Below are 25,471 nucleotides of genomic sequence, written 5' to 3'. Positions count from 1 at the left end.
GGTCTCCTGGGCTGAGCCACCAAGTGGTGATGAGACGGAGCTAAAAACAAGGAGTGGTGGGCAGAACTACTAATTCTGCTGAGCTCGGGACCAGCAGACCAGGGTCCGCGTCCTGGCGGCCTTGGACACATCATTAACCTTGGCTGAACCTTGGCTGAACCTACTTTGTCGTCTGTGCAAGGGGGACAATGTCGCCTCCCTCACAGGGCTTCTGTGCCCCTGTGCGTGGGGAAGTGTTAGGCACCCTAAGCCCTTAGGTCATGCACTGTGGTTCAACAGTGGCAAGAAGTTTCTCTGCACAGGTAGACGAGGCGTGATGACTGAGGGAGGCTGGGGGAGCTCGGAGGTCAGCCTGGGTTGCAGCAGCTGCAGGCTGAGTGCGGAGGAGAACCCTGGGAGTTGTGTAGGGGCCCTGGCTGTTTGGAGGGCAGGAGGATGGGGATGGGGTGGGAGGATGGATGCGGCTCTGTGGCTCTGTTGCTGTTTTGCACTTTATAAGGCGTTCGCTGTTTTCAGATCGTTTCTCGCCATCTCTCTCCATCACCGCACTGCAGGCCTGTGAGGCAGGTGGGGGGAGGGGAAGGGAAGACACGGGGCAGGGGCCTGCTCCTTGAGGGTGGGGGCAGGGCCTGGAGGAGCTGGAAGCCATGGGTTTGGCAGGAGAGGGGGTGACATATGTGGGGAGCCCTGGGGACCCAACCAGGCAAGCGCCTGGCAGGGAGAGCAGACGGCGTTAACCCTCGCTGTGCCACACCCGACCCTTCCCCGGGAGTGGCCGGGGGCGGGGCTGCCATCAGCTGTGCTGTGGGTCACAGGAGCCTCTGGGCAGGAGCCACTCTGTGCCTGGGAAGCAGCGGCTGTCTTGGATCTCCTTCCTTCCTTCCTTCCCTCCCTTGGCGGCTTCCACGTGCTCTCCGTCTCCCGGTCCCCACCTCTCCGTGCCCCTAGGTGACAGCGGGTCTCCACCCTGGCGAGCAACGCAATCTGTCCCTTTCTCTGCTGCCAGCCCGCTGGAAGCCCCTGAGCCCTCTCTCACCCCGGCCCCTAGGCCTCGTCGCCTTTGTCTTCCCCCATCTCCGCTCACCTCTCCCCAGTCCCAGCCCATCCTCAATCTCATTAGGGCTTCCTCCGACCACTGCCCCCCCCCCCCGCCGCAGCCTCTCCTAGTCCCTCCCCCATCCATCTGTCTCCCCCAAGCCCCCTCTTTGTGTCCACCCATCTGTCACCACCAGCTCTGCGCCCACTCCCCCGGCCACGCCCGCCCGCCTGCCCGGCCTCTCTCCCCTCAGGCTCAGCTCCCTCGCAGGCTCCTGGGCTCCTTCCCTCCTTCAGCCCTGCGAGGACTGCCTACTGCCACTTGCCCTTCCCTCCTTTCTTCTTTTCACAGATATCCCTTCGGCTCTGTTGTTCCTTCTTTCCCTCCAGCTTCTCTAACTCCTCCTCAAGTGACGGGGGAAGGAGGGGACTCTGGGGTCCCGGCCCCCAGCCCCTGAGCAGCCAGCGGCCAGATCCAGCGCGGTAACGTTTGCTCTCAGTTGCATCATCTCCTCAGGCCTCCTGAGGTGCCCCCTCCACTCCCACCGCCAGTCCTCTTTGGATGGGGACAGGGGCTCCAGCTGCCCCTCTTCCCCACAGCTATGTGCAAGCCCCTCTACTTTCTGAGTGTGGGGGTCTGGAAGAAATCAAATCTCACCTGACCCTGACCTTCCAAGGCTCTCTGCTTCCCAAAGGTCACTTTAGCAACCCCCACCAAGCTTGTTTTGAGTTGGGGAGGCTGAGCTTCAGGATGGCTTTTCTACCACACTACGCCACTACCCCGTCACCTGTCCCCGCGTTAGAGGGCGATCAGCCCCCCCACCCCACCCTGCCCCCGCTGAGGCCTCCCTCTCCCATGGGAGAACTTTCTAACCACCTTAGAAAGCTCGTGAATCAGCCAACCCTTCAAGCTGTCCCCTGCCCTGAGGGGTTTAAGACGAAAGGGAAAAGGGAAGAGAGGCGGCAGACAGGGCAGAACCTCAGACGACAGCCTGGTCTGACTCTCCACACAGATGAAAACACTGCGGCCCAGAGAGGGGAGTGCCCTTTCCAAAGTCACACAGAACATTGGAGGTACTCCAGAAAATCTGGTCCTCAGCCCTTCCCACTTCAAACTCCTCCCCACACGCCTGCCCAGAGCATACCCTCCATCCTCCGAATGTAGGTAGAAGCTGCTTATTGCACTGATTTTGCACGGAGCAAATGCTGCCTGGCCTGGCTAGTTATCCCATGCTGCCCTTGAGACTCTGGATCCCAACTCTCTACGGGAAGCTGCCATATCTCATACCCTTTTATGATGCTGGGACAGAGTGCCTTGCCCATTGTCAGGCTCAATAAATGTTTATTACTGCTGTAGCTGCCAGTGCAGATACAAGAAATGTCTCACACAGCTCTAATATGCTGTGGAGCCTTCAGCAAGCCACGTCACTCCTCTGAGCTGCCGTTTCTCCATCTATCAAATGAGTTAAACCAAAAACACAATTCATAAGGTCTTATTATACGGTCCCTGGAAGAACCAAAGTCCTTTTGAACAAGGTGGGATGTTGGTGCAGAACACCAGATTCTGGATGGGAATACCTCCTCCCAGGGTGAGCCTCTGGGAGCAGTGACCCAGACCTGGGAGACAGAAGAGGAAACCCTCTAATCAGAGAAGCTGGGAAAGAGAAACCAGGGAACAGCGAAGCCTTCAGTCTAGTCTCCAGGGACCAGGTGTCACAGAGGGGAGACAGGACCAACAGGGTCCGGAGCAGGGTGGTCACTCACTCAACCGCGCGCATGGATTGTGTGGGGAGGGTGCAGTGTGAATGGGCCATGGGCAGGGGGAGGCAGGAAGGGGGCCCTGGGAGCACGGTGTGCGGAGGGGATGACAGATTGCAGAAGGCACAGGGCTGAGCAGGGCCTTGGACCGAGAGAGACGAGGCAGGCTGAGTTAAGTCTGTGGCCTCACCATGCTGCTGGTCAGTCCTGTGTGGCTTCCGGGACAGGGGAGGAGTGAGACTGTGGTCTCAGAGAGGGGACCCTGGTGAGGGTCTATGCCCCTTCCATGGAGCCTGGTCTCCCCACAAGCCATGTTCTTTGGTTTTGTAAGTTTCGGGGAGTGGAGGGAGGGTGGGGTAGGCATAGTGTGGAAGGCGAAAAGGCAAGCTTCGCTGCAGGTTCCTCCCTAGGTGGCGGGGACTGAAGGATGGAGAACGGAAAACTGACATCCTGTATCCTTCTCTCCTGCCCACCCCGTCCCTTGATTCTTCCCAACCCTCTGCTTCCCTGTTCAGCCCCCTCACTGGTTCTCAGCCACTTCCCCACTTTCCAAAACTGCCAGCAGGATGAGGGAGCTTAGTGCTGTGTCCGCTGGGAGACCTGTTGGCCGAGGGAGGCGTGAAGTGGGCCCAGGCGATGGTGGCAGCTGTGCTCAGCTCCCGCCAGCACGGAGCAGCTTCTCCAGCTCAAACGGGGAGGGGTGGTAGTGGGAAAGCCGCGGGGTTTATTTCCCCCACAGCCCCAAACCCCAAACAGCCCCCTGAGGGAACTCGGGAGAGAAACCTCGAGAAAAATCACCTCCTCTCAGCAGGATTTGCAAAGGTAAATAGTTCTATCAGGAAACTAAGAGGAGTGCTTAGGACTCTGAAAATGGCCAGTTCTTTTCCATCTCGGCTGTCTTCACGCCCGTTGGAGACAGGCTCTTGGCCAGCAGTGAGCAGGGAAGGCTGGCTTCAGGCGCCACTCCTGCAGGTTCGTTTCCACTCTCAGCTGACTCAGCCCCTTCCCAGCAACATCCAACAGCTCTGCCATACTCCAGGATTCTGCCTGTGAGGACCCAGGGAGTTCGAGTACCTCCCTAGCGTGCAGAGATTCTTTCTAGAAGAGTGTAAAACTACTCTTATTTTGGTCTACAACACGCCCGCTGACAGAGCCTAGACTGCTTAGCATGCCACCCAAGCGTCTCTGTGACCTGCCCCAGCCTCACTGCCTGTTTCTACGGCTCGTGCACACTGAACAACCTACAGTTCTCAAACACGACCCGTGCCTTTTCCTGGCTCTGTGCTTCCACACCTGGTGAGCTCTAAATCACTGCCCAGGTGCCTTCTCCTCTCCGCAGCTTTCTCAATGCCATCACCACTGCCTTGGACCCCTCCACGTGCTGCCAGCGCGCTGTGGAGAGGCTGTGATTTCTCCACTTATTACACCTAGTTGTGAGTGCATGATGTGAGTTACTCAAGGGTCAGGGCTGCCTGCTGTACTCCCTTCATCTCTGTACCCCAGCTTGGGTCTCAGATAGGGAAAGAAGTGTCTGTCGGGTGCAGAGTCGCAAGAAACTGTTCACATCACTCTCACGAGAGGAAAACCAGGGGCCAGAAGGAACTCTTCCGCGGGAGTGTCTGCTGTTTTTGACAGTCATGCTCCTGGGGCCCTCTGGGGACTGAGCAGAGAGCACAGGAAGTTGCAATTCTATGTCTCTAATCCAGGGTCACTGAACAAGGGGGCTGGGGAAAAAAATAGGTAATGGTACAGGTTGTGTGGGACAGTCTGTTTTAATGAAACTCGCTATTTATATATTTACATACACACACACATACACACACACACGAAGAAAAAAACGGAAAACAAAAATAGATATTACAGCATAATAAAAATTACAACTGAGTACTGTGGGCTGGAGGTGGACACCCACCCGGCAGCACACCACCCTGATGTGCCATCTGAGGGCCTGGAGACGGGACAGCTGGAGGGAGACAGGAGGCTCAGCCCACAGGTGGCCCTGTCCTCCCGAGGGCTTCCCTGTCATTTGTTCCTGGCATTCAACCCTTCATGTCCTTCCTGGTCAGGAAGGGAGTGGGGAGCATGGACAGGTAAAAGGCAGGATGGAGAGAGAAGAGAGACGCTGAAGAAGGGAGAGTTAGGGCAGGCAGCTCTAAACCACCACGGGGCAGGAGTCAGACAGGAGCGAGAAGCTTCTATTTGTCATCCCAGGATCAGGCAGGGGCAAGGAAGAAGGAACAGGGAAGAGCAGACAGGAAAGGGGAGAGGCAGGCGGTGGGTGACTCGATTATCTCTGTCTCTTTTGGGCAGTTCCGCTTTATGTCAAGTCTGAGCCAGGCCCAGAGAGGTTCCATGACAGACTAGTGGTTTATGAACCAGTGGGACAGATGATCTAGGAAGCGAACCGCAGAGCTGGCAGGAAAAGCTGGAGTCCTCTTCAGTAAGACACAGATCCTGGTTCCCGGGGAGTGATGAAAAGGACATCGGCTTTGGCATTGATGCAGTAGGTGACGATGAGAGAGAAGACGAGGATGCCGAAGCCCACTATCAGGGTGATAAACTGCAGGAGGGCATGGGCAGGGAAGGAGAGAGGTGTTCTCAGAACCCTGGGCAGCTGCGGCAACTGCTCGGGGCGGGGAGGCAGGGCACTAGGATCCTGGAGCTGGCTCTAAGCACCGAGTACTCAACCATCACAGGCAACATCTCCCCAGTGTGGGACTCAGTCTCCCCATTTGGAAAGAGGAGTAAGATACCTCTGTCCTTGCTTTTGCATCTTTTACTTAGATTTTAAGCATCCTGAAGGTAGGGCCATGACTTTGATTTTCTGGTGGCCAATAACGTGACTTGTGACCGGTGCTCAGTAAGCATCAGAGCGACGTTCTAGCTCCGGTAGGTGGGCATGCCGGGCACCAGTGGAGCTGGGGAAGGGCTCCATACCGTCTCCTTGGGTGCACACGGCCAGGATGAACACATACACAAACTGTCCGTGAGGGCAAGCTTCCTAATGGCACGTGCTGGCTGACCAGGGACAGGTGTGCAGCAGGGTTTGGGGGCAAATGAGAGCTAGCAGGGCTAAGACGCAAGAGGCAACAGAGAGAGGTCAAAGAGACCTCTGCCACCCCACCCTCCCCACCTCACCTCCAGCTCTTTGCTGGCTATCAGAAATATCCGGGCGCGGATGTCCTTCCAGCGGCTCTCGGTCCATGTCGAGTATTCGGTAGAGCCCCACTGCTTCAGTTCAAAGGCAGGGGACAAGGCCCTGGCCAGGCGTACCGTGGAACGCACACACCGGGGGAGCCGGTCCGTCTCATTGGCGCTCAAAGGGCCCTGAACCCAGGCATACTCGTACAGCTGCACAGAACACAGGTCACAGCAAGGGGTGGATGCCGACCTCCATCCCTCATTCCCTTTACCGTTTGGTTAGACCGTTTTGACCCAGGCTGCTGCCTCTTCAGTACTCGAGTTCAAAGGGCTGCATCCCTCCACCTCTCCACCCCAATCCCTTGGGTCCAACCAAGCCTAGGAGATCCACCAACCTTCCCAACGGAAGAGGGGTGGAGGGGGCCCTGGGGTCACCTCTGATGTCCACTAGCACTCACATCCTTGTCTTCAGTGGGGACTTGACTCGGGTCCTGGCACTGCTCTCGGGTAAGGTCAATCACCGTGCCGGTCAAGTTGGCCAAGGCATACTGTACAACGTAAGTGGCGTTGGTGGGGCTGGAGACGGCGATGTAATGCTGAAGAGGCCCGTCACCTGGGCAGAGACCACACGAAAAGGGGGGATTCAGTGGGTGGAAGCGGGGGTGGCGCAGATGGGCAGGGCCAGAGAAAGCCCAAGATTGGCAGCAGCCAGAGAAGAGAAAGAGAAGAGAATCCAACAAATTTCAGGAGGAGGAGAGGAAAACGGGGGGCAAGAAAATAGGGAAAAGAAAGAAGGAAAGGTGAAGTCAAAATGGTGACTTTTTCTGTAGCCTTTCCCTTGGTTATAAGGGCTCCACCCCACACCAGGTACTCACCCAAGTAGGACCTTAGGTCTGGCCTGAGAATGGACTGGAACCACGAGTTGTTGGCTCTAACCAGGAACCCATAGAGCAGGCGGGTAACCTAGGATGGGGATATGGAGGAGACTTGGAGCCCAAGCAAAGTTTTAGTGGAGAGTTCAGTCAGGGGGTAGGAACCAGATTGGCCAGACACTGGGGTAGGGAAAATGGGGGCTGGTGACAAGACACAGCTGAGGCCCGCTGGGGGAATACCCAGGGCATCAGTGGTCCTCGGCCACACATCAGGCCTGCTAGATGCCAAGGTGTGGGAGGCCAGGCGGGGACCAGCATAGAGGACGGGGTAGCCCACTGTGTGCCACTGAAGGCGCTCAGTCATGTCCGACTCTTTGCGACCCCATGGACTGTAGCCCACCAGGCTCCTCCATCCATGGAATTTTCCAGGCAAGAGTACTGGAGTGGGCTGCCATTGCCGTCTCCAGGGGATCTTCCCAACCAAGGGATTGAACCCAGGTGTCCTGCATTGCAGGCAGATGCTTTACCGTCAGAGGTACCAGGGAAGACAGACAGAAAGGAACCAGGGCCCACTTGCTCCTACCGTGTGGGGATCAGCCTGTATGGTGTCACTGAAGCTGGTTCCTCCTGCGAGCTGGTACAGTGCACGTGCCAGCACCGTGGCCACACCTGCAAGGGCCTGTGGTGGGAGAAGAGGGGCTGAATGGCCAGCTTCCCTGACCCCCAACACTAACACGTAAGCCATGTACACTGTTCCCCATGCTCCCGCCCAGCCCGGGTGCTACCTTGGCAGTGTCTGTCACAAAGTTCAGGTCCTCCTCAGGGCTCTGCCCTTCAGGGTAGGTCACATTAATGTTCTCAGCAGTGTCGTAAATGCTTTGGTAATAGCTGCCAGGAAAGCCGGAATGAGCCTTGGCTGCGCTCAACCAGGGCCCTGCCCTTTCCTCCCTCGGCTGTCCCTTCTGTAGGAACTCGGGGTCTCATTTTTCCTCATCCAAGGATGAAGGAAAAGAGAAAATCAGGATTCCATATTGAAGAAGGAACAGAGAATGGGGAAGTAGGAGTGCAGGTGGGAGTGCTTAAATACAAAGACTTGTGTGACCAACAAGACAGAAAAGGTAAATGAGATCAAAATGCAGAATCTGCGCCTTCCTGGGTGATCCTAAAACATAAGCAACACTTCTGTGTCGTTTGGGTCAGAGATACAGGAGGGTGGCTGAGAGAACCCTATCACACATTATCAGAGCAATCACATGATTGTTCCAACGCATTCACAGTGAAGGTGGCTGGGAGCCAAGGGTGACAAGCAGGCCTGTCCACAGATATGTAACACTGCTGCTGCTAAGTCACTTCAGTCGTGTCCGACTCTGTGTGACCCCATAGACGGCAGCCCACCAGGCTCCCCCGTGCTGGGATTCTCCAGGCAGGAACACTGCAGTGGCAGGTTGCCATTTCCTTCTCCAACGCATGAAAGTGAAAAGTGAAAGTGAAGTCGCTCAGTCCTGTCCGACTCTTAGTGACCTCAGGGACTGCAGCCTACCAGGCTCCTCTGTCCATAGGATTTTCCAGGCAATAGTACTGGAGTTGGGTGCCACTGCCTTCTCTGCATATTTAACACTACACAGGGTCAAACCACCTCAATACTCCTTGGAGCCCCAAGGAGACAGATCTCAGAAGAGAAGGTAGGAGGAGACAGCTCCCAGCCTCTACCATCACTGAACAGCCTGCCCCACAAGGAATCACGTCAATCACATGGTCAAGTCCAACGTGTGTTCAAATGATGAGTCACCTCTCACCACACAGTAGTACAGAAGATAGGTTTGGAGAAGACAGCTGATCTAAATGAGAAGGTGCTACTGGGCAGAGGCTGAAGAAGCAGAGCTTATGCATTTTGACTCAGAAACTCACTTGGGGGCTTCCCTGCGGGCTCTGTGGTAAAGAATCTGCCTGCCAATGCAGGAGACACAGACTTGATCCCTGGTCCAGGAAGATCCCACACACCATGCACCAACTAAACCCGTGCACCACAACTACTGAGCCTGTGCTCTAGAGCCCAGGAGCCCCAGCTACCGGGACCACACACCACAGCCACCGGAGCCCTCGAGCCCGTGCTCTGCAACACGAGGAAAAGCCCACGCGGTGCACCTAGAGAGCAGTCCCCATTCACGACAACCAGAGAAAAGCCTGCACAGCAACAAAGACCCAGTACCACCAAAAAAAAATAAGCTAAAAAAAAAAAAAGAAAAGAAATTCACTTGGCCTGTTGGAAGAAGGGAAGGGAGGCTGGGGGCCTAGCAGTCCAGCCTGAGTAAAATCCCATTACCCTAGGCATCGAGTCAGGGGCAGTTTAGGGGTGTCAGGGCTGGCAGAAAAGTGACTAGCATGGCCTTGCCCCGTATCTCTGAAGCCCCCTCAGCTGTAGGAACATTTTTACACCCACACTGAACCACACGCAGTTACCACATGGTAAGAACATGTGACATTTCACAGTGTGAGTACCGTCTGTGTCACCCTCGGGCCAGCCCCAGGCAGGGACAGCTCCATGCCCGCCAGCCAGATTCCTGCGTCACCACCGCACTGTGCATTTGTAATGATGCCCTCTGCTGGCAGCCCTGGGGAACTCAGGCCCCTGGAGAGCGTGGAGAGGTGGAACCACGGAGGAGTACTGAGCTACGAAGGGGCTCAGGTGAGGCCTGTTTTCTAAAATGAACATCTACTCCAATGACAGGATCATGTGAGATGAGAACAGGACTCTGAGCAAAGAACACAGATTGACCTGAGGTTCTGGAGAGGGTGGCATGGGGACAGGGGCAAGCAGTGACTCCTCGTGACACAGGGGCACTGTCCCTCTGTGGGCCTCAGACTGCAGGACAGATTCTCTTCAGGAATGAATAGCAGACGGGCTGGGCGACTCTTACAGGTTATGGAAGGAATTCGAGTGGTCAGCAAGAACCACGCCAGAGACGTTTCGAGCTCGAAGAAAGCGCTGCAGAGAAGATGGTGGTAGAGGTTGGGACTGGTTCAGCCTCCTGAGGACAACGGTAGGGACACCAGCGCCACTCTTCTCCAGGGTGCTCAGGAGTGCCTCCACCTGGGAGAGGAGGGGCATTAGCTGACGGGATGCTGCGAGGGGAGGAAGCAGGAGGTCCCTCTCAGACTTGAAACGCTCCCCAACTTTCAAAGCAGCCCTAAATCCTTCTGGATCTAAATCCTGCAAGCCTTTGGGGATCAATCCTCTCTGAATTTTCCTGCAGCATCGACTATCCTGTTAAAATCACCACACAAAGAAGGAAGAGATCTGTGGTTGCTTTTCTTTTTCTTTTCCATATTTGTAGGCAAACCCAACTGTCCTCAGGATATTGTCTTAGCCAACGTGTTACTTATTATTTACTGTGCAGAACTGGAGGAGCAAAAAATAATACAAAACAATGTTGAGTGCCATACCAGTAGTCCACTCTAGGCTGTAAGAGGCAGGGGTGATATTGAAGCTGGGCTGGCAGGAAGAGGACCTCAGGGATAAAAGACCTACAGCTGCACTTTGAGGGAGGGAGGGTCTTGAACAAGGAATGAGGCAAGTGGAAAACAGATTGGGTAGGGAGTTTGACACAGCCAGGAATGGGGCAGAGTAACCAGGACGGCCAGGTCCCTGGGGTAGCAGGCAAGGAAGGAGACACCCACAGCCTGTCCTAAGCGGGCAGTGATAGTTCGCTGGGTACTGAATGATCAGAGAACTACCCATCCCAGGGAATAGTGACAAGAGCTGAGCTCATGGTTTTCCCAGGGAACTGGAACAGGTTCCAGTTCACCCTTTAGTCAATACCCAACCTCAGGTCCTGTCTCACAGGCCAGGGCAAGCTCTTATTCTGAGCTGCTGAAACAGGAGGTGAGGGGAGAGATGCTCAGGTTACCTGTTTTAGTACAGTATCATTTTTCTGAGACATGGGGTCTGTGTGCATCCAAAGCTCTAGTGAGTTTCTTAAGGCCACCTGGAGGTAAGATGAAGGACCAACATTTATAATTAGTCTCCTCTTCTGGACCATACCAGGGAGAAAGGAGTGGGAGCAGAAGTCAAGGGGAGAGGTCGTGGTACCTTCAGTGAGGACGCAGGAATAGCTGAGGGTAAGCTTTGAGGAGGAAAGGAAGAGGGGGAGGAGACATGCCACACACCTGTCCCAGCTCCACAAATGAGTCAATGTTCTCTAGCTGCACAGGAAACTTCCCATTCTCCATGTCGTAGACCATTCTCGAGCTGCCAATGTAGTCAAAAGTTTCCTGAGGGGTACAGACGGGTGGGAAAGGGAACAGAGATCCGAAAGCGTGAGGGCAACCTCAGTGACTTGGGGCCAGATCCTCAGAGCTCTAGGCACAAAGGACACTACTGTCCGCGTTATCTCAACTGCTGGCCAGCCGAGTCACACGACTCTGCCCTCCTCCCTACCCCGCCTCCCAGCTGGGGCGAGGCCTCACATGTGCGTGTCACAGGATTTCTTGAGCCCAGACATGGGGTGAGCAACAGTGGTATAGGCCCAAGGCGGACATCAGCTGTTACGTGCCTGCTTCCTGCTTCTCCCCTCACCTCCACCAACTCAGCCACAGTTGCTGGTTCCCCTACTCCGTGGCCAGGCCGTGGTGGCGGTAGGGAGAGGTGGGAGCCTCAGGGCTCCTGGGTGAAGGTGGCAGGGGAAGGGTCCACAGAATAAAATAGACTGTATCAGTGGGGGAGTGGGGGAGTTGGCAGCTTAGCAATTCTGGTTCAGGGTGCAAACGCTTCCTGTGATGAGGGAGCCTGAAGGGGAGACACACGCCGACTTCGCAGAAGCTGAGTAACAACTAGCCAAGTGCTGAGATAGTCCCCAACCACAGCCATGCCCACCTCTACCACTGGCTTCTTCCCGCCATCCCACCCCAGCCAGAGAGCTCTCACCCCCTGGAAGAAGACAAACAGGACATTGCGGGCCAGGGTGGCCACGTCAGGGGCCTTCTGCAGAGCTTCGGCTGCAGCCAGCTGCGCAACGAAGGAGGCGACGGCGCTTTCAGCCCCTGGGGCCACGTTCCAGAAGAACGAACGACTGTCCAGCTGGGTGCAGCAGACAGGGCAGAGGGAGCACACTGTGAAAATGGAAATTCGGGCCAGACCCTAGTCCCCCCTTCCCTGTTCCGGCCAAGAAAACACTCATATCCTGGGGCAATGGCTAGACGCCCACAGCCCAGACCCCGCTCCCTCTGCGGCTGCCCGCTGCAGCAACTCAGGCGCCTGATAAGCCTGTCCTTTCTGCGCCAGTCCTGCCCACCCTGATTGGGCCAACACTCACTCGGGTGGCAGCCACCACAACCCTGTCATCGGGCGCCAACGTCCCAGATGTATTTATAGGCTTCAGCACGCTCCACACGTTGTAGTCGGACAGGGGGTCACAGACGATTTCTGAACAGGGCACAGCGAGAGAGCAACAGGAGTGAGAGAAGGCAGCTATGGAGGCGGCCTCTGACCAGGGCCCCACGGACTCTGCAAGTCATTCCTCTGGCTCCATTCTTCCACGTTGGTTTCTCTGCCGCTGGAGACAAGCTACCTCGATTTGTGTGGAACCGTTCCTGCTTCTTCCACCCGGGGCGCCCCGCTCCGCCCAGCGCCCCCTGCTGGCCCCACCCTGCCCCCACAGCGGCCCCGCTCCACCCAGCGCCCCCTGCTGGCCCCCGCTGCCCGCACAGTGACCCGGCTCTGCCCAGCGCCCCCTGCTGGCCCCACCCTGCCCCCACAGCGGCCCCGCTCCACCCAGCGCCCCCTGCTGGCCCCACCCTGCCCCCACAGCGGCCCCGCTCCACCCAGCGCCCCCTGCTGGCCCCCGCTGCCCGCACAGTGACCCCGCTCTGCCCAGCGCCCCCTGCTGGCCCCACCCTGCCCCCACAGCGGCCCCGCTCCACCCAGCGCCCCCTGCTGGCCCCACCCTGCCCCCACAGCGGCCCCGCTCCACCCAGCGCCCCCTGCTGGCCCCCGCTGCCCGCACAGTGACCCCGCTCTGCCCAGCGCCCCCTGCTGGCCCCACCCTGCCCCCAGTGACCCCGCTCCACCCAGCGCCCCCTGCGGCCCCACCCTGCCCCCACAGCGGCCCCGCTCCACCCAGCGCCCCCTGCTGGCCCCACGCTGCCCCCACAGCGGCCCCGGCCCCTCCGCCCACCGCGGCAGCTGGCTGCCCCGCCAGCCCCACCTGGGTTGATGCTGAATGAGCTCTGGATGAGGCTGCGCCGCATGCAGGTGACGGTGCTGACGACAGCGTGCATGTGCGAGAAGAGCTGCATGGCGCACAGCGGGAAGGCCGGCGCCGAGCCATTCGGACTCAGGTTGTGATCTCGGTAGCACTACAAGAGGAGGAGGACCCCGGTGAGGCCGGAGCTGCAGCGTCCCTCCCATAGCCCGCAAAAGGAAGGCCCGGCTCCACCCTTCAGCCGCTCCCGCATCTGTCCCTGAGCTACAGGACGGTGTCCCGTCTGGTACAACCACAGGCACGATAAGGTCAAAGAGTACAAGTCACCAAGAGGTACCAAGGGTCCCGGACTCGGCGACTTAGCTGGGGCGGACGAAATTACCCTATACCAAATGGCCTGGCTCAATACGGAGCTTCGGTCACTGTTCCTAATGTGATTTGCTGTAAAGAGCACCGAACTGGGAGATGAAACAGCAAATTCAAGACGGCCTGGACATCAACTCACCATGAAACTTTTGCACAAACCTCTTAACTGCTCTGTGTATCAAAATTAGAGAACACTCAGTTCAGTTCAGTCGCTCAGTTGTGTCCGACTCTCCGCGACCCCATGAATCACAGCATGCCAGGCCTCCCTGTCCATCACCAACTCCCAGAGTTCACCCAAACTCATGTCCATCGAGTCGGTGATGCCATCCAGCCATCTCATTCTCTGTCGTCCCCGTCGCCTCCTGCCCCTAATCCCTCCCAGCATCAGACTCTTTTCCAGTGAGTCAACTCAGAATTACAGGACACTAGAGCTAAAAAGAACTTCAGAAATTACTAAACTGAATCTCTCAATTCCTAGTCCAATGCTCTTTCTTGCCATTACAAAGTGTTCTTAATCATGGCTCTACAGTTCATCTCATATTAAACATTCTTTATGCTTTCTTCTAGTCTAAAAGCCTTTAATGTTAAACTTTAAGGCAGAAGAGAAATAGGAGAGGGGAAATATGAAAAAAATAAACCTCTTGGCTCTTCTTGGAGCAACGGCCTCTCAGAGGGTAGACTACTACAATGAGGCTCCCTCCAAACAGGACAGTCTAAAAAATCATTCTAAGTAAGAACCACTAAGACCTGGCAGAGTCATTACCTGCTTAATGACATTGGTTTCATTTTCATCTTCAAGAAGAAAGATGGGGAAACTGAAGTCTTCATAAGCCAAGCCGTCGCCCACCGTGTTCCACTGAAAGGCTCTGCAGTGAGCAAACTGTGCCCCATAAGAGCTGGAGTAAATACCTGAAAGGGAGGACAGGGGATAGGATGCTGGGACACCAAGCACTCAGAAACCAGGTGAGGGAGGAGGGCTAGGCTATCACAGGGTTGGGACCCAGAGTTCCAAAGGAGGGAGTGACTCAAAAAGAAGCATCAACTTCTCATCACCTACAGTAAAACAGACACTGGTATCAGGGAGCCCTAGGCTAGCCAGTTGGGGGTCTGAACATGTGACGGAAAGGGAGAATGGAGGGTAAACAGGATGGGGGAGCAGGAGACAGAAGAGATGACTGGCAAGACAAAGAAATCTTCTGCTTGGGAGGCAGTTGCTCACAGTAGACACAAAAGCGTACTCCTTCACAACCCCCACCCCCCAGAGAACGAAGCAACGATGAACTTTGAGTGACAGCAGTCTGCCCTGACACAGTGGGGCTCTTACCAAACCCATCATTGGGACACTGCACACTGGGAGAGAAGCCGGAGGCAGGACTGGGCTTGGCTAAAGACACTGCAAGACCAGCAATTCGGCCAGATCTCCCCTTCAGCTTCTCCATCACATCCCTGGAATGGGGCGACAATGCCATGAACGCAGGCAGGGAGATTCTCAGGCAGCCTGACACCCTGCCCTCTAGGGTGGAAACAAATGCGGGATTAGGGGAACTACCACTGCTGACTCATTTCTTTTCGGTCTTTTAGCTTCTGAATGAAAACTATGACTAATCTGAGCTCAAGGCTTCATCTCATCTACCCTATCTCTGTACACCCCTTTCCTTCCTGGGGTCCTTACGCAACTACAGTTCTACTTACAAGGTCACCGAGATTCCTTTTGATGGCACATCTTTTGTTCTGAGGACCAACCCAGCCCCTGCCTGACGGGACCAGGGCAGCCAAGGGAAGTTTACACTCACAACCCGGAAGACTGTTCACTGACTCTCCCCTTCTCTGGATGCATTTCCCCAGCAGGAACACCGAGTTCTTACCTGGTAAAGAGTGTGCCCTCTAGCAGAACCACGTAAGGGGGGTTAGGGCCATCAGTCAACACCCATTGCAGGTCCTCTTTCTTCTCTACTACGTGGATAACCCCTGTGTCCCCACTAATGGAAGCTGCCAGGGCAGAATGAGTCAAATTAAAGCATCTACAGTGAACAATTCTGACTTTGCCCCACTGATTCTGCAGATTATTCACCACCCCCACCCCCCCCTTCCAAAATGTCACAAGACGTTGGGTTAATGCAGCCAACTCTAGAGTGAAACTGAAGGGCAGTATTGCCCTGGTTCCATCTGAAGATTACTAGGAAAGAATGGAGGACAAAAGAGCTCAGGAGTCTTATTACAGGTCTTGCCTGTTAAATGTCAGAAAGGCTCTGTGATCTTCATTTTCTTGTCCTCTTCCCTCAACCTCACGTAGGCTTATATACGAGATTCTGTAGCAGTAGACACAGAGTTTTTAAATACGTGTTTCCTCCAGGAGATGGCAGGCTCCAGATGTCAGGCCTGGAGCTCCAGCACTAAATCTCCCTTGGTGCGAATTTCCCTGCCTCACTGCCTCCATGGATCTCCATTCCTTTGCCCTATATGGCAAAGACTTCACTTGCTTTTGGTCAGTTTTGGGTAAGGTTAAATCAAGAGGTTCAACAAGTTCTGGAGAACAGAACTTCCCAAATGATGGTCCTCAAAGAGATTAGATGTGCTGATATTAAGTCCTTTCATTTCTGGGGACCAAGCATTTCCAAAGACCTTAGGCTGTTGACCACAGGCCAGGAGCAGACACATATATTACCCCAGGACGCTTTACGGATAACTTAGAAGTATCTCATACTATAGGAAAAGAGTTAAAGAAAAGAGGGAAAGCAAAGAAAGCTACAGATTACCCCTTTTGAGCACTTTTAAAAGGGTCCAATAGAAACAGCATTAGAAACAGAAAATCAAACCTAGGTCTTTTACTCCAAATTTAAGCGGGTGTAGCTTGCTCAGGATGGACAGATATGAAATAAGATTTAGAAATAAGTAGGCTGAAAAGGAAACAAGATCCTAATGAGGAAGTGGCCAGAGAGCAGCCCCTCCCCTCTTGCCTCTGTATTGGCTCCAGGCTTTATCTCTACAGGCTACTGCTTTGCTTCCCACGGGGCTGCTCTAAGGACATGTAGCAGAATGACTCAGTCCCAGAGGGGATATTGTAGAGCTCAACTTCAGGCAGATGGGAGCCTAGCTTTTTGCACTAAAGCGGAGTTCCAGCAAGACCAGCAGTACAGTCTGATCTCAGTCCACACTGGACCTGGTTCCCTTCTCCTCACAAGCCTAGTTTAAGAACGAGGTCCAACAAAAATTTTACTTGGAACTGTTTGGAACCAGTTAAGCCACTCCCAGTACCTGCTGTAACAAAGACATGGATAATTAACACAGGACATAGCCAGGGGATGGGTGGGTAGAAAAACAGTGAAACAGTAATTGCCACCTTGAGCACGTCCTTCACGTCCCAGGGTCTAGTTTTCTCCAACCAAACGAGAAAGTTTCAGACAATTACAAAGCACTACTAAGACGGCACTTAGCATCACTGAGAAACATCCATTAAAGGTATTCTGACTTTCAGCTTTGTGCACTTATATTCTAACCATTTTTACAGGAATGAACAGATTCAGAGGGAACCAATTTGATAAAGAAGCCAAGAGCTGACTCTTAAGTTTCCTGCTTCCCTGCAAAAAACTACATTCTACCAAAGCTACTACCCAACAAACAAAATCTGAAGACAAAAGGTTAAGTAGCAAAGAACTGGAGAATTTGGCCTTCTGATTACAACTTTTTTCCCTCATAGTTTTATAACCATAACACGTTGACATGGGACACATTTACAAAACATAAAGACAAATTTAAATGCTTTATTATTTCCTCTTGCAACTATCTGGCTTTCTCAATGTCTTCTTCTTCAAAGGGTTCACTGCCTTAAAGAAGCTCATTTCGGTTCCAAAAAGAGCATTCAGAGTGCAGGTGACGACTGGACTTCACAGAGTATGAGGCTTTTTCTCCTAAGAAAGACTATAGCTTTCTACTGAACTTACTGGGTGGTTAACAGTCCTAGATTAGAACTTAGACCACCAAATCCAAGCTTCATCACTGACCAGCAGGACGATCTTGGAAGTTACTCACTTCTCTAAGTCTCTGTTTCATATTGGTAAAATGAGGGGATGATAACAGGGGCTGCTTCATGAGGCTGCTGTGATGGTTAAATGAGATGCACACATAAGGAGTTTATTATGGAGGATTCCCTCAATGTTTCTTCTTATCAATTACCTCGCCTGGTTTGACAAATGGTTCTCTGCTACCTACTACCCTCATCGCCTAGTTTGTGTTGAGGTTCCCCAGCAAGACTTGAATCATCACACCCAGGGCACAGACTGAAATGTCAATGGCCACAAACACAGTTCCCAATCTCAACTCACACTGGCAGCCAATCTGATGAGTAGCATTAAGCAGACGGACACAGGGAGCTGTTTTATTTAAGGGGATGTAGATCTTCCTCTCCACTGAGTTTCCTTCGCACAAACCTGATCAGAAGATAAAAAATGTAAGAAGACATTGGTACCTTTGTCATACCACAACTTTGTTGAACGGTTTTGGGTATATCATACTTTCCAAAATGGGACTGATGTCTACCCTTCTCACCTCCTGGGAACGTTACCAGAACAAACAAATGCACTCAGCTATGTACCACAGAGAGTTGCTACAAATCATAAAGCAACTGATATTGAAGCTTAAAGACAAAACACTTGATTCATCAAAACAAAGGCGTTAAACATTAGATAGACCTGCTTCTGGTTGCATACTCAACCACATTTCCGTTTTTCTACTCTGTATATACATCACTAATTAGTTAATAAACTGGCGCCAGTCTAAGAATATAGATTACAACAACAACAACAAAAGTCTGAGACATTTTTCCAAGAATCTGAACAGAACTGGGAGAAAACTTATGCCATATACCCTGTCAGTTAATCTAATACCAGCAAGTGATTTGTGTGTGCCCACAGTGTTGGGCAGCTAGTATTTCCTTTGTTGTTGCTGTTTAGTCACAAAGTCCAGTGCCACTCTTTTGTGACCCCATGGACTGTATTCCTCAGGCTCCTCTATCCATGGGATTTCCTAGGCAAGAATACTGGAGTGGGTTGCCATTTCCTTCCCCAGGGGATCTTTACCGACCCAGGGATCTAATCAGTGTCTCCTGCATTAGCAGGCGGATTCATCACCACTGAGCCACCAGGGAAGCCCAGTTTCTCCTTTGGAGATCTTTAAAACAAACAATCTCAATTTGGGGGAAGGTGTCATCATGTCTATAAACTGGCATGTTTGCATTTTAGGACCTCATATACCAGAAATGTGTAGGCAAACACCTGTGCACATTATAAATGCCTGAAGTTCCTTGAGTCATTATTTCACGGCATAAACAGTTAAGAGAACATCTTACCTTAGTCTCACTTTATTAATGGGACAAACAGAGGTGAAGCACAGGGACGCGTGTTTACGGTGGAATCAACCGAGAAAGAAATAAGGTATCTACCTTCCTTAGCGCCGCAATGCACCCACAGAACCAGGCGCTTTCATCTTAAACGTCTAAACGCATTGGGAAGAAAGCTGAACTCTTAACACCTGTCCTTTCTGATTTTGAGTGGGGTGGCTGGGCCGTGGGGGAAACGAGGTATCCGGACAAAGTGGGAGAGAGTTGAGCTGGAAGTTCAGGAAGAGGGCTGGAAGAGGAAATCGGGAGACTCGACCTGCCGCGGGGGAGATGGGACCTTCACGTCCAGGCAAAGGGGGAACTTCTGTCGTAGGAACGAAAAAGAGAGGATTTACAGAGTTGGGGGACGGAGGGGCTGCGGGGACCAGATGGCAGACGGCAGCGCTCGCGGCTGGGCAGATCCGGAGGGCTCTCCTTACAGGCTGGAGCTCACGGGCAGGGGAGGCCTCACCTGCCAGTAGGACGCAGAAAGACAGAAGGCGAAGAAGACTCCTACTTCCCGGGTCGGCCACAGAGCCGCCCCCAGCGGTGGCCATCTTGCCTCTCAGCTGAGCGGAAGCCTCAATTCCCACCTTCCTCGGCAGTGGCCTCTCTAGGCCAACCCTGGCTCCGTCTCTATGGCTCGGAGCTCCTGGGGCCGGAAGTTCGTATCTGCGGAACTTCCGGGAGTCGAGGCAGAGGGACGCTGACGTGGAGGCGACCATAGGACGGCAGGGAGTGTCAGTACTCGTATTAACAGCTCGGAGCCTGAAGGATGCTAACCAAATTTGAGACCAAGAGTGCTCGGGTCAAAGGTAATGGAGATTGAAAGAGGGAGCGCGGGAGGCTGGATGTCAGGGGCAGCCGTGTCACTGGGGAAGAGAGAGGGAAGATTTAACGGGCTGAATTGGGCCCACCGTAAGAACCTAGAGGAATCTGAGACAGAGGGAAGCTGTTAGGCCTGGCGGGCGATTCACCTGCATTCCTGTCTCGTGTGGTGTGCGCTTGGGATTTGATTTAACTGTAGTGGTTGACGCACCGCCGGCGGCTCGTTTGGCTCGCCCCCTGTTTCTCCTCCCCTAACATGGGTCCTGTACTGTGACTTTTATTCTGATCCCAAACCTCTGTACAGTCAGCAAAAACAGGACGGGGAGCTGACTGTGCCTCAGATCATGAACTCCTTATTGCCAAATTCAGACTTAAATGAAGAAAGTAGGGAAAACCACTAGACCATTCAGGTATGACCTAAATCAAATCCCTTATGATTGTACAGTGGAGGTGAGAAATAGATTTAAGGGACTAGATCTGATAGACAAAGTGCCTGATGAACTATGGACGGAGGTTCGAACATTGTACAGGAGACAGGAATCAAGACCATCCCCATGGAAAAGAAATGCAAAAAGGCAAAATGGCTGTCTGAGGAGGCCTTTCAAATAGCTGTGAAAAGAAGAGAAGCGAAAAGCAAAGGAGAAAAGGAAAGATATACCCATTTGAATGCAGAGTTCCAAAGAATAGCAAGGAGAGATAAGAAAGCAATCAATGTAAAGAAATAGAGGAAAACAACAGAATGGGAAAGACTAGAGATCTCTTCAAGAAAATGAAAGATACCAAGGGAACATTTCATGCAAAGATGGGCTCGATAAAGGACAGAAATGGTATGGACCTAACAGAAGCAGAAGATATTAAGAAGAGGTGGCAAGAATACACAGAGGTGAGGTGAAGTCGCTCAGTCCTGTCCGACTCTTTGGACCCCACAGACTGTAGCCTACCAGGCTCTTCCATCTATGGGATTTTCCAGGCAAAAGTACTGGAGTGTGTTGCCATTTTCTTCTCCAGAGGATCTTCCCAACCCAGGGATCGAACCCAGGTCTCCCGCATTGTAGGCAGACACTTTACCGTCTGAGCCACCAGGGAAGTCAGAAGAACTGTACAAAAAAGATCTTTACGACCCAGATAATCACGATTGTGTGATCACTCACCTAGAGGCAGACATCCTGGAATGTGAAGTCAAGTGGGCCTTAGAAAGCATCACTACAAGCAAGGCTAGTGGAGGTGATGGAATTCCAGTGGAACTATTTCAAATCCTGAAAGATGATGCTGTAAAAGTGCTGCACTCAATATGCCAGCAAATTTGGAAAACTCAGCAGTGGCCACAGGACTGGAAAAGGTCGGTTTTCTTTCCAATCCCAAAGGCAGTGCCAAAGAATGCTTAAACTACCACACAATTGCACTCATCTCACATGCTAGAAAAGGAATGCTCAAAATTCTCCAAGCCAGGCTTCAGCAATACGTGAACCGTGAACTTGCAGATGTTCAAGCTGGTTTTAGAAATGGCAGAGGAACCAGAGATCAAATTGCCAACATCTGCTGGATCATCGAAAAAGCAAGAGAGTTCCAGAAAAGAATCTATTTCTGCTTTATTGACTATGCCAAAGCCTTGACTATGTGGATCACAATAAACTGTGGAAAATTCTGAAAGAGATGGGGATACCAGACCACCTGACCTGCCTCTTGAGAAACCTGTATGCAGGTCAGGAAGCAACAGTTAGAACTGGACATGGAACAACAGACTGGTTCCAAATAGGAAAAGGAGTACGTCAAGGTTGTATATTGTCACCTTGCTTATTTAACTTATATGCAGAGTACATCATGAGAAATGCTGGGCTGGAAGAAGCACAAGCTGGAATCAAGATTGCCGGGAGAAATATCAATAACCTCAGATATGCAGATGATACCACCCTTATGGCAGAAAGTGAAGATGAACTAAAAAGCCTCTTGATGAAAGTGAAAGAGGAGAGTGAAAAGGTTGGCTTGAAACTCAACATTCAGAAAATAAAGATCATGGCATCTGGTCCCATCACTGCATGGGAAATAGATGGGGAAACAGTGGAAACAGTGTCAGACTTTATTTTTTGGGGCTCCAAAATCACTGCAGATGCTGATTGCAGCCATGAAATTAAAAGACGCTTACTCCTTGGAAGGAAAGTTATGACCAACCTAGATAGCATATTAAAAAGCAAAGACATTACTTTGCCAACCAAGGTTCGTCTAGTCAAGGCTATGGTTTTTCCAGTGCATTTATGGATGTGAGATTTGGACTGTGAAGAAAGCTGAGCGCCGAAGAATTGATGCTTTTGAACTGTGGTGCTGGAGAAAACTCTTGAGAATCCCTTGGACTGCAAGGAGATCCAACCAGTCCATTCTAAAGGAGATCAATCCTGGGTGTTCATTGGAAGGACTGCTGCTAAAGCTGAAACTCCAATACGTTGGCCACCTCATGCAAAGAGTTGACTCATTGGAAAAGACCCTGATGCTGGGAGGGATTGGGGGCAGGAGGAGAAGGGGACAACAGAGGATGAGACAGCTGGATGGCATCACTGACTCGATGGACACGAGTTTGAGTAAACTCCGGGAGTTGGTGATGGATAGGGAGGCCTGGCGTGCTGTGATTCATGGGGTCACAAAGAGTCAGACACGAATGACTGAACTGAAAGCCCTGTGACCTGTTGGCTTTTTGATGACTGTATTGTAGTGCGTGGCCCTGGGAATTGAGTCTCGACCTCTGCTATTCGTATCCAAGTCTAGTTTTTTCGGAAATGAGCTCTGGCCACCTCTCTTAAGGGAGGCCTTCGGCTGCACCGTATGAAAATCCAGTGCCTCTTTTGCGAAACAAGACATTGTTAAATCTGAGTTAGCAGAGGTTGCCAGATAGAATAGAGAACACCTAATTGGATTTGGGTGCTGATGCTGGGAAGGATCGAAGACATGGGTAGAAGGGGATGACAAAGAATGAGATAGTTGGATGGCATCACCGACTTGATGAACATGAGTTTGAGCAAGCTCCAGGAGTTGGTGATGGACAGGGAAGCCTGGCATGCTGCAGTCCATGGAGTCGCAAAGACTCGGACACGAGTGAGCAACTGAACTGAACTGAATTGGATTTGAATTTCAGATAAAAAGCAAGTAACGTTTTAGTATTGTTGGTTGTTTATCTGAAATTCAAATTTAATTGGACATCTTTTATTTTTGCTTCCGGAATATGACAGCTCTAAAACTTGTGTGTCACTGAGTGTAGGTGGATTGCAAACAACTGATATTGCAGTAGTAGTCTCTTAGAATGTTAGAATGGCAGAGGCAGAGATTTGTGGAAAAGATTTGGACCTTGACTGTTTACTAATATAAAAATTTTTTAAAAGATGCAGCATAGCAAAGTGGTTAGAAACTTGCTATTTGGAGTCATATGGTCTTACTTTGGAATTTTGAAACATTCAGTAATGAACTCAGAGAAGACAATGGCAACCCACTCCAGTACTCTTGCCTGGAAAATCCCATGGACGGAGGAGCCTGGTAGGCTGCAGTCCATGGGATCGCTGAGAGTCGGACACAACTGAGCAACTTCACTTTCACTTTTCACTTTCATGCATTGGAGAAGGAAAGGGCAACCCACTCCAGTGTTCTTGCCTGGAGAATCCCAGGGATGGGGGAGCCTTGTGGGCTGTCATCTGTGGGGTCGCACAGAGTCGGACACCACTGAAGCGACTTAGCAGCAGCAGCAGCAATAATGAACTGCAGGACTTTGGGCAATTTAACATATCTAAATCTATTTCCTTACCTGTAATACGTGAATAATTAACATTCTTTTTTAGAGAGAATTAAATGAGAAAGTATATAAAAGGTGACTGGCGTAGCCTCAATAGCTCAAAAACTGGAGGCCATTATTAATGTGAGAATAAATTTTGAGAAGTTTCTATGTCTTTTGGGAATCTTGATCATAAAGAAGAGTTCCATTAAGAATTCCTGGACGGTTGAAATGTGTCTTTATAATCCTGGAGTTTTCTCTTCTGCCCCTAATTTCCTTATCGGGCATAGGGAAGAAAATTGGCCAGGGAGGGGATATCAACATATTTGAGAGTTAATATCTGTTGATCGATGTTCCTGTAAAAAATGGGAATGAGAGTGGGGAATGAGCAACCTAATGGAAAATGGACAGCTTAGAAGAAATAAAAGTGTTAAATAAATAAATGAAAATACACTTTATCTCACTAGTAATGAAAGAAGTGGTGTTAGAGTACTAAAACAAACAAAACAACAAATAACTGATAACATCCCATTCTCAGTACCTTCAGAATCTTGGTGAGACTGTATATTGATACAGTCTTTTTGCAATCAAATAATATCTACCAAAATGTTACATGCTTATACCCTGTTCCTGAACAAATCTCTCTTCTAGTCTTTAGTGTAAATCAGTAATAAACAGACTGGATTATGTGTGGAAGCATCTTCATTGGATCATCTTTTCCGGTAGATAAAAGGGGAGAAAACTTAAATGCCCATTAGTAGAATAGTTTAAAAAGTGGTGTATTTGTACATTGCAGTCATTAAAAAGAAAGAGGCTAAGTCTAGATGTACTTAAAATGTTATGAGATACATTATATGTAGTTAAGTGAAAACAAGTTTGTAGAATATTATAATGTTATCTCCATTTTCATAAAACAATATGGATTGCATTGAAAACCTGAAAGTATATTCTCCAAACTTCTGTGGACTCCCATTTCCAGTCATAATGGAGTAACAGAGACCAGGTTTATCTTCCCACCTTAAATACCTGCACAACTGAACAAAATGTGTGAAACAAAGGTTTTCAGACATTGGAAAACAGGCAGTGCAGGAGAGTGATTCTTCCTTGTTCAGTCACTCAGTCGTATCCAACTCTTTTGCGACCCAGGTAGACTGTAGCTCAGCAGACTCCTTTGTTCGTGGAATTTTCCAGGTAAGAATACTGGAATGGGTTGCCATTTCTTACTCCACGGGAATGACTCTTGAGAAAAGGGAAATAAACAAGATGAGTCCGGCTTCCCTCATGGCTCAGTAGTAAAGAATGCTTGCCAATGCAGAAGACACGGGTTCAATCCCTAGTCTGGGGAGATCCCCCATGCCACAGAGCAGCTAAACCCTTGAGGCTTAAGAACTGTTGAACCTGTGCTCTAGGGCTTGGGAGCTGCAAGTACTGAGCCCATGTGCCTCAGTACTGAAGCTCATCTGCCCAAGAGCCTGTGCGCCACAACAGGAGAAGTCACTGCAGTGAGAGGCCCGCACACTGCAGTGAAGAGTAGCCCTTGCTCACTGCAACTCGAGAAGAACTTGCACAGCAGCAAAGACCCAGCACAGCCATAAATAAATAAGTAAAGTTACTTAAAGGAAAAATCAAGATGAGTCCCATGATTGTGTTAGCTTGTTACCTGGAGAGAGTTTCCAGGCTGAAGTACAGGGAGGGGGAGAAGAGCCCTGTGGTGTCACTGAGAAGACAGTTTAGAGTTTGGGGAAACTAAGATAGCTAGAATTTGCTGGACAAAATACTGGAGAAGAGGCAGCTGCACAGAGGAACTTGAAGTTCTGCAGGGGATCCTGTCAGGCCTTTGTCCGAGTACTAATGCATGTGAGGAAGTAAACCAAGGCCTGGGAAAGAACCACTGGAGAGGAGAAGGCAGAACAATCTGTGGAGCTCACTTAGAGCTGGGAGCAATTTGTGTTCCCACTGGCCAGCACAGACCTCCTAATACTATAGGGCATCATATAGAGATCTCAAATGGGTATTGCTTTAACAGTGATGCCAGATTAGACCTAGGCTAAAGGCTGCTGTGGACCCATCCAAAATTTAAAAAGCACGCCTCAAAAGGATCAACTAATTCCAAGTAACTGCATCCTAAACCAGAGCCCAGCAGTAT

At 51.5% G+C, this 25,471-nt stretch overlaps 2 protein-coding genes across 2 annotated transcripts in view; one reads left to right on the top strand and one right to left on the bottom strand.

Annotated features, from left to right (window-relative positions):
- Window positions 1–4,530: 4,530 nt before the first annotated feature.
- On the bottom strand, window positions 4,531–19,374 carry NCSTN (nicastrin). Its single transcript, XM_055401566.2, has 17 exons — window positions 19,219–19,374; window positions 17,695–17,799; window positions 15,238–15,361; window positions 14,697–14,818; window positions 14,136–14,281; window positions 13,010–13,160; window positions 12,119–12,228; window positions 11,731–11,883; window positions 10,974–11,078; window positions 10,715–10,792; window positions 9,725–9,897; window positions 7,592–7,694; window positions 7,390–7,485; window positions 6,810–6,897; window positions 6,393–6,547; window positions 5,932–6,144; window positions 4,531–5,353 (listed from the first exon to the last, which is right to left on the bottom strand). The coding sequence occupies exons 1-17, from the start codon at window positions 19,301–19,303 to the stop codon at window positions 5,231–5,233; spliced, it is 2,130 nt and encodes a 709-aa protein (XP_055257541.1). The 5' UTR covers window positions 19,304–19,374; the 3' UTR covers window positions 4,531–5,230.
- A 32-nt stretch (window positions 19,375–19,406) lies between these two features.
- The window catches only part of COPA (coat protein complex I subunit alpha), a 45,002-nt gene continuing 38,937 nt past the window's right edge, over window positions 19,407–25,471 (top strand). Inside the window, exon 1 of the mRNA XM_055401565.2 lies at window positions 19,407–19,561. Within this exon, the coding sequence (XP_055257540.1) occupies window positions 19,522–19,561 (40 nt within the window). The 5' untranslated portion in view covers window positions 19,407–19,521. The remainder of the gene's footprint in view (window positions 19,562–25,471) is intronic.

This window comes from Moschus berezovskii, chromosome 4, assembly GCF_049115385.1.
Source record: "Moschus berezovskii isolate FMDL1 chromosome 4, NW_MosBer_1.0, whole genome shotgun sequence".
Classification (NCBI taxonomy): Eukaryota; Metazoa; Chordata; class Mammalia; order Artiodactyla; family Moschidae; genus Moschus; species Moschus berezovskii.
The sequence above is the reverse complement of the archived record's forward strand: the minus strand, read 5'-3'. Positions and strand labels throughout refer to the sequence as shown.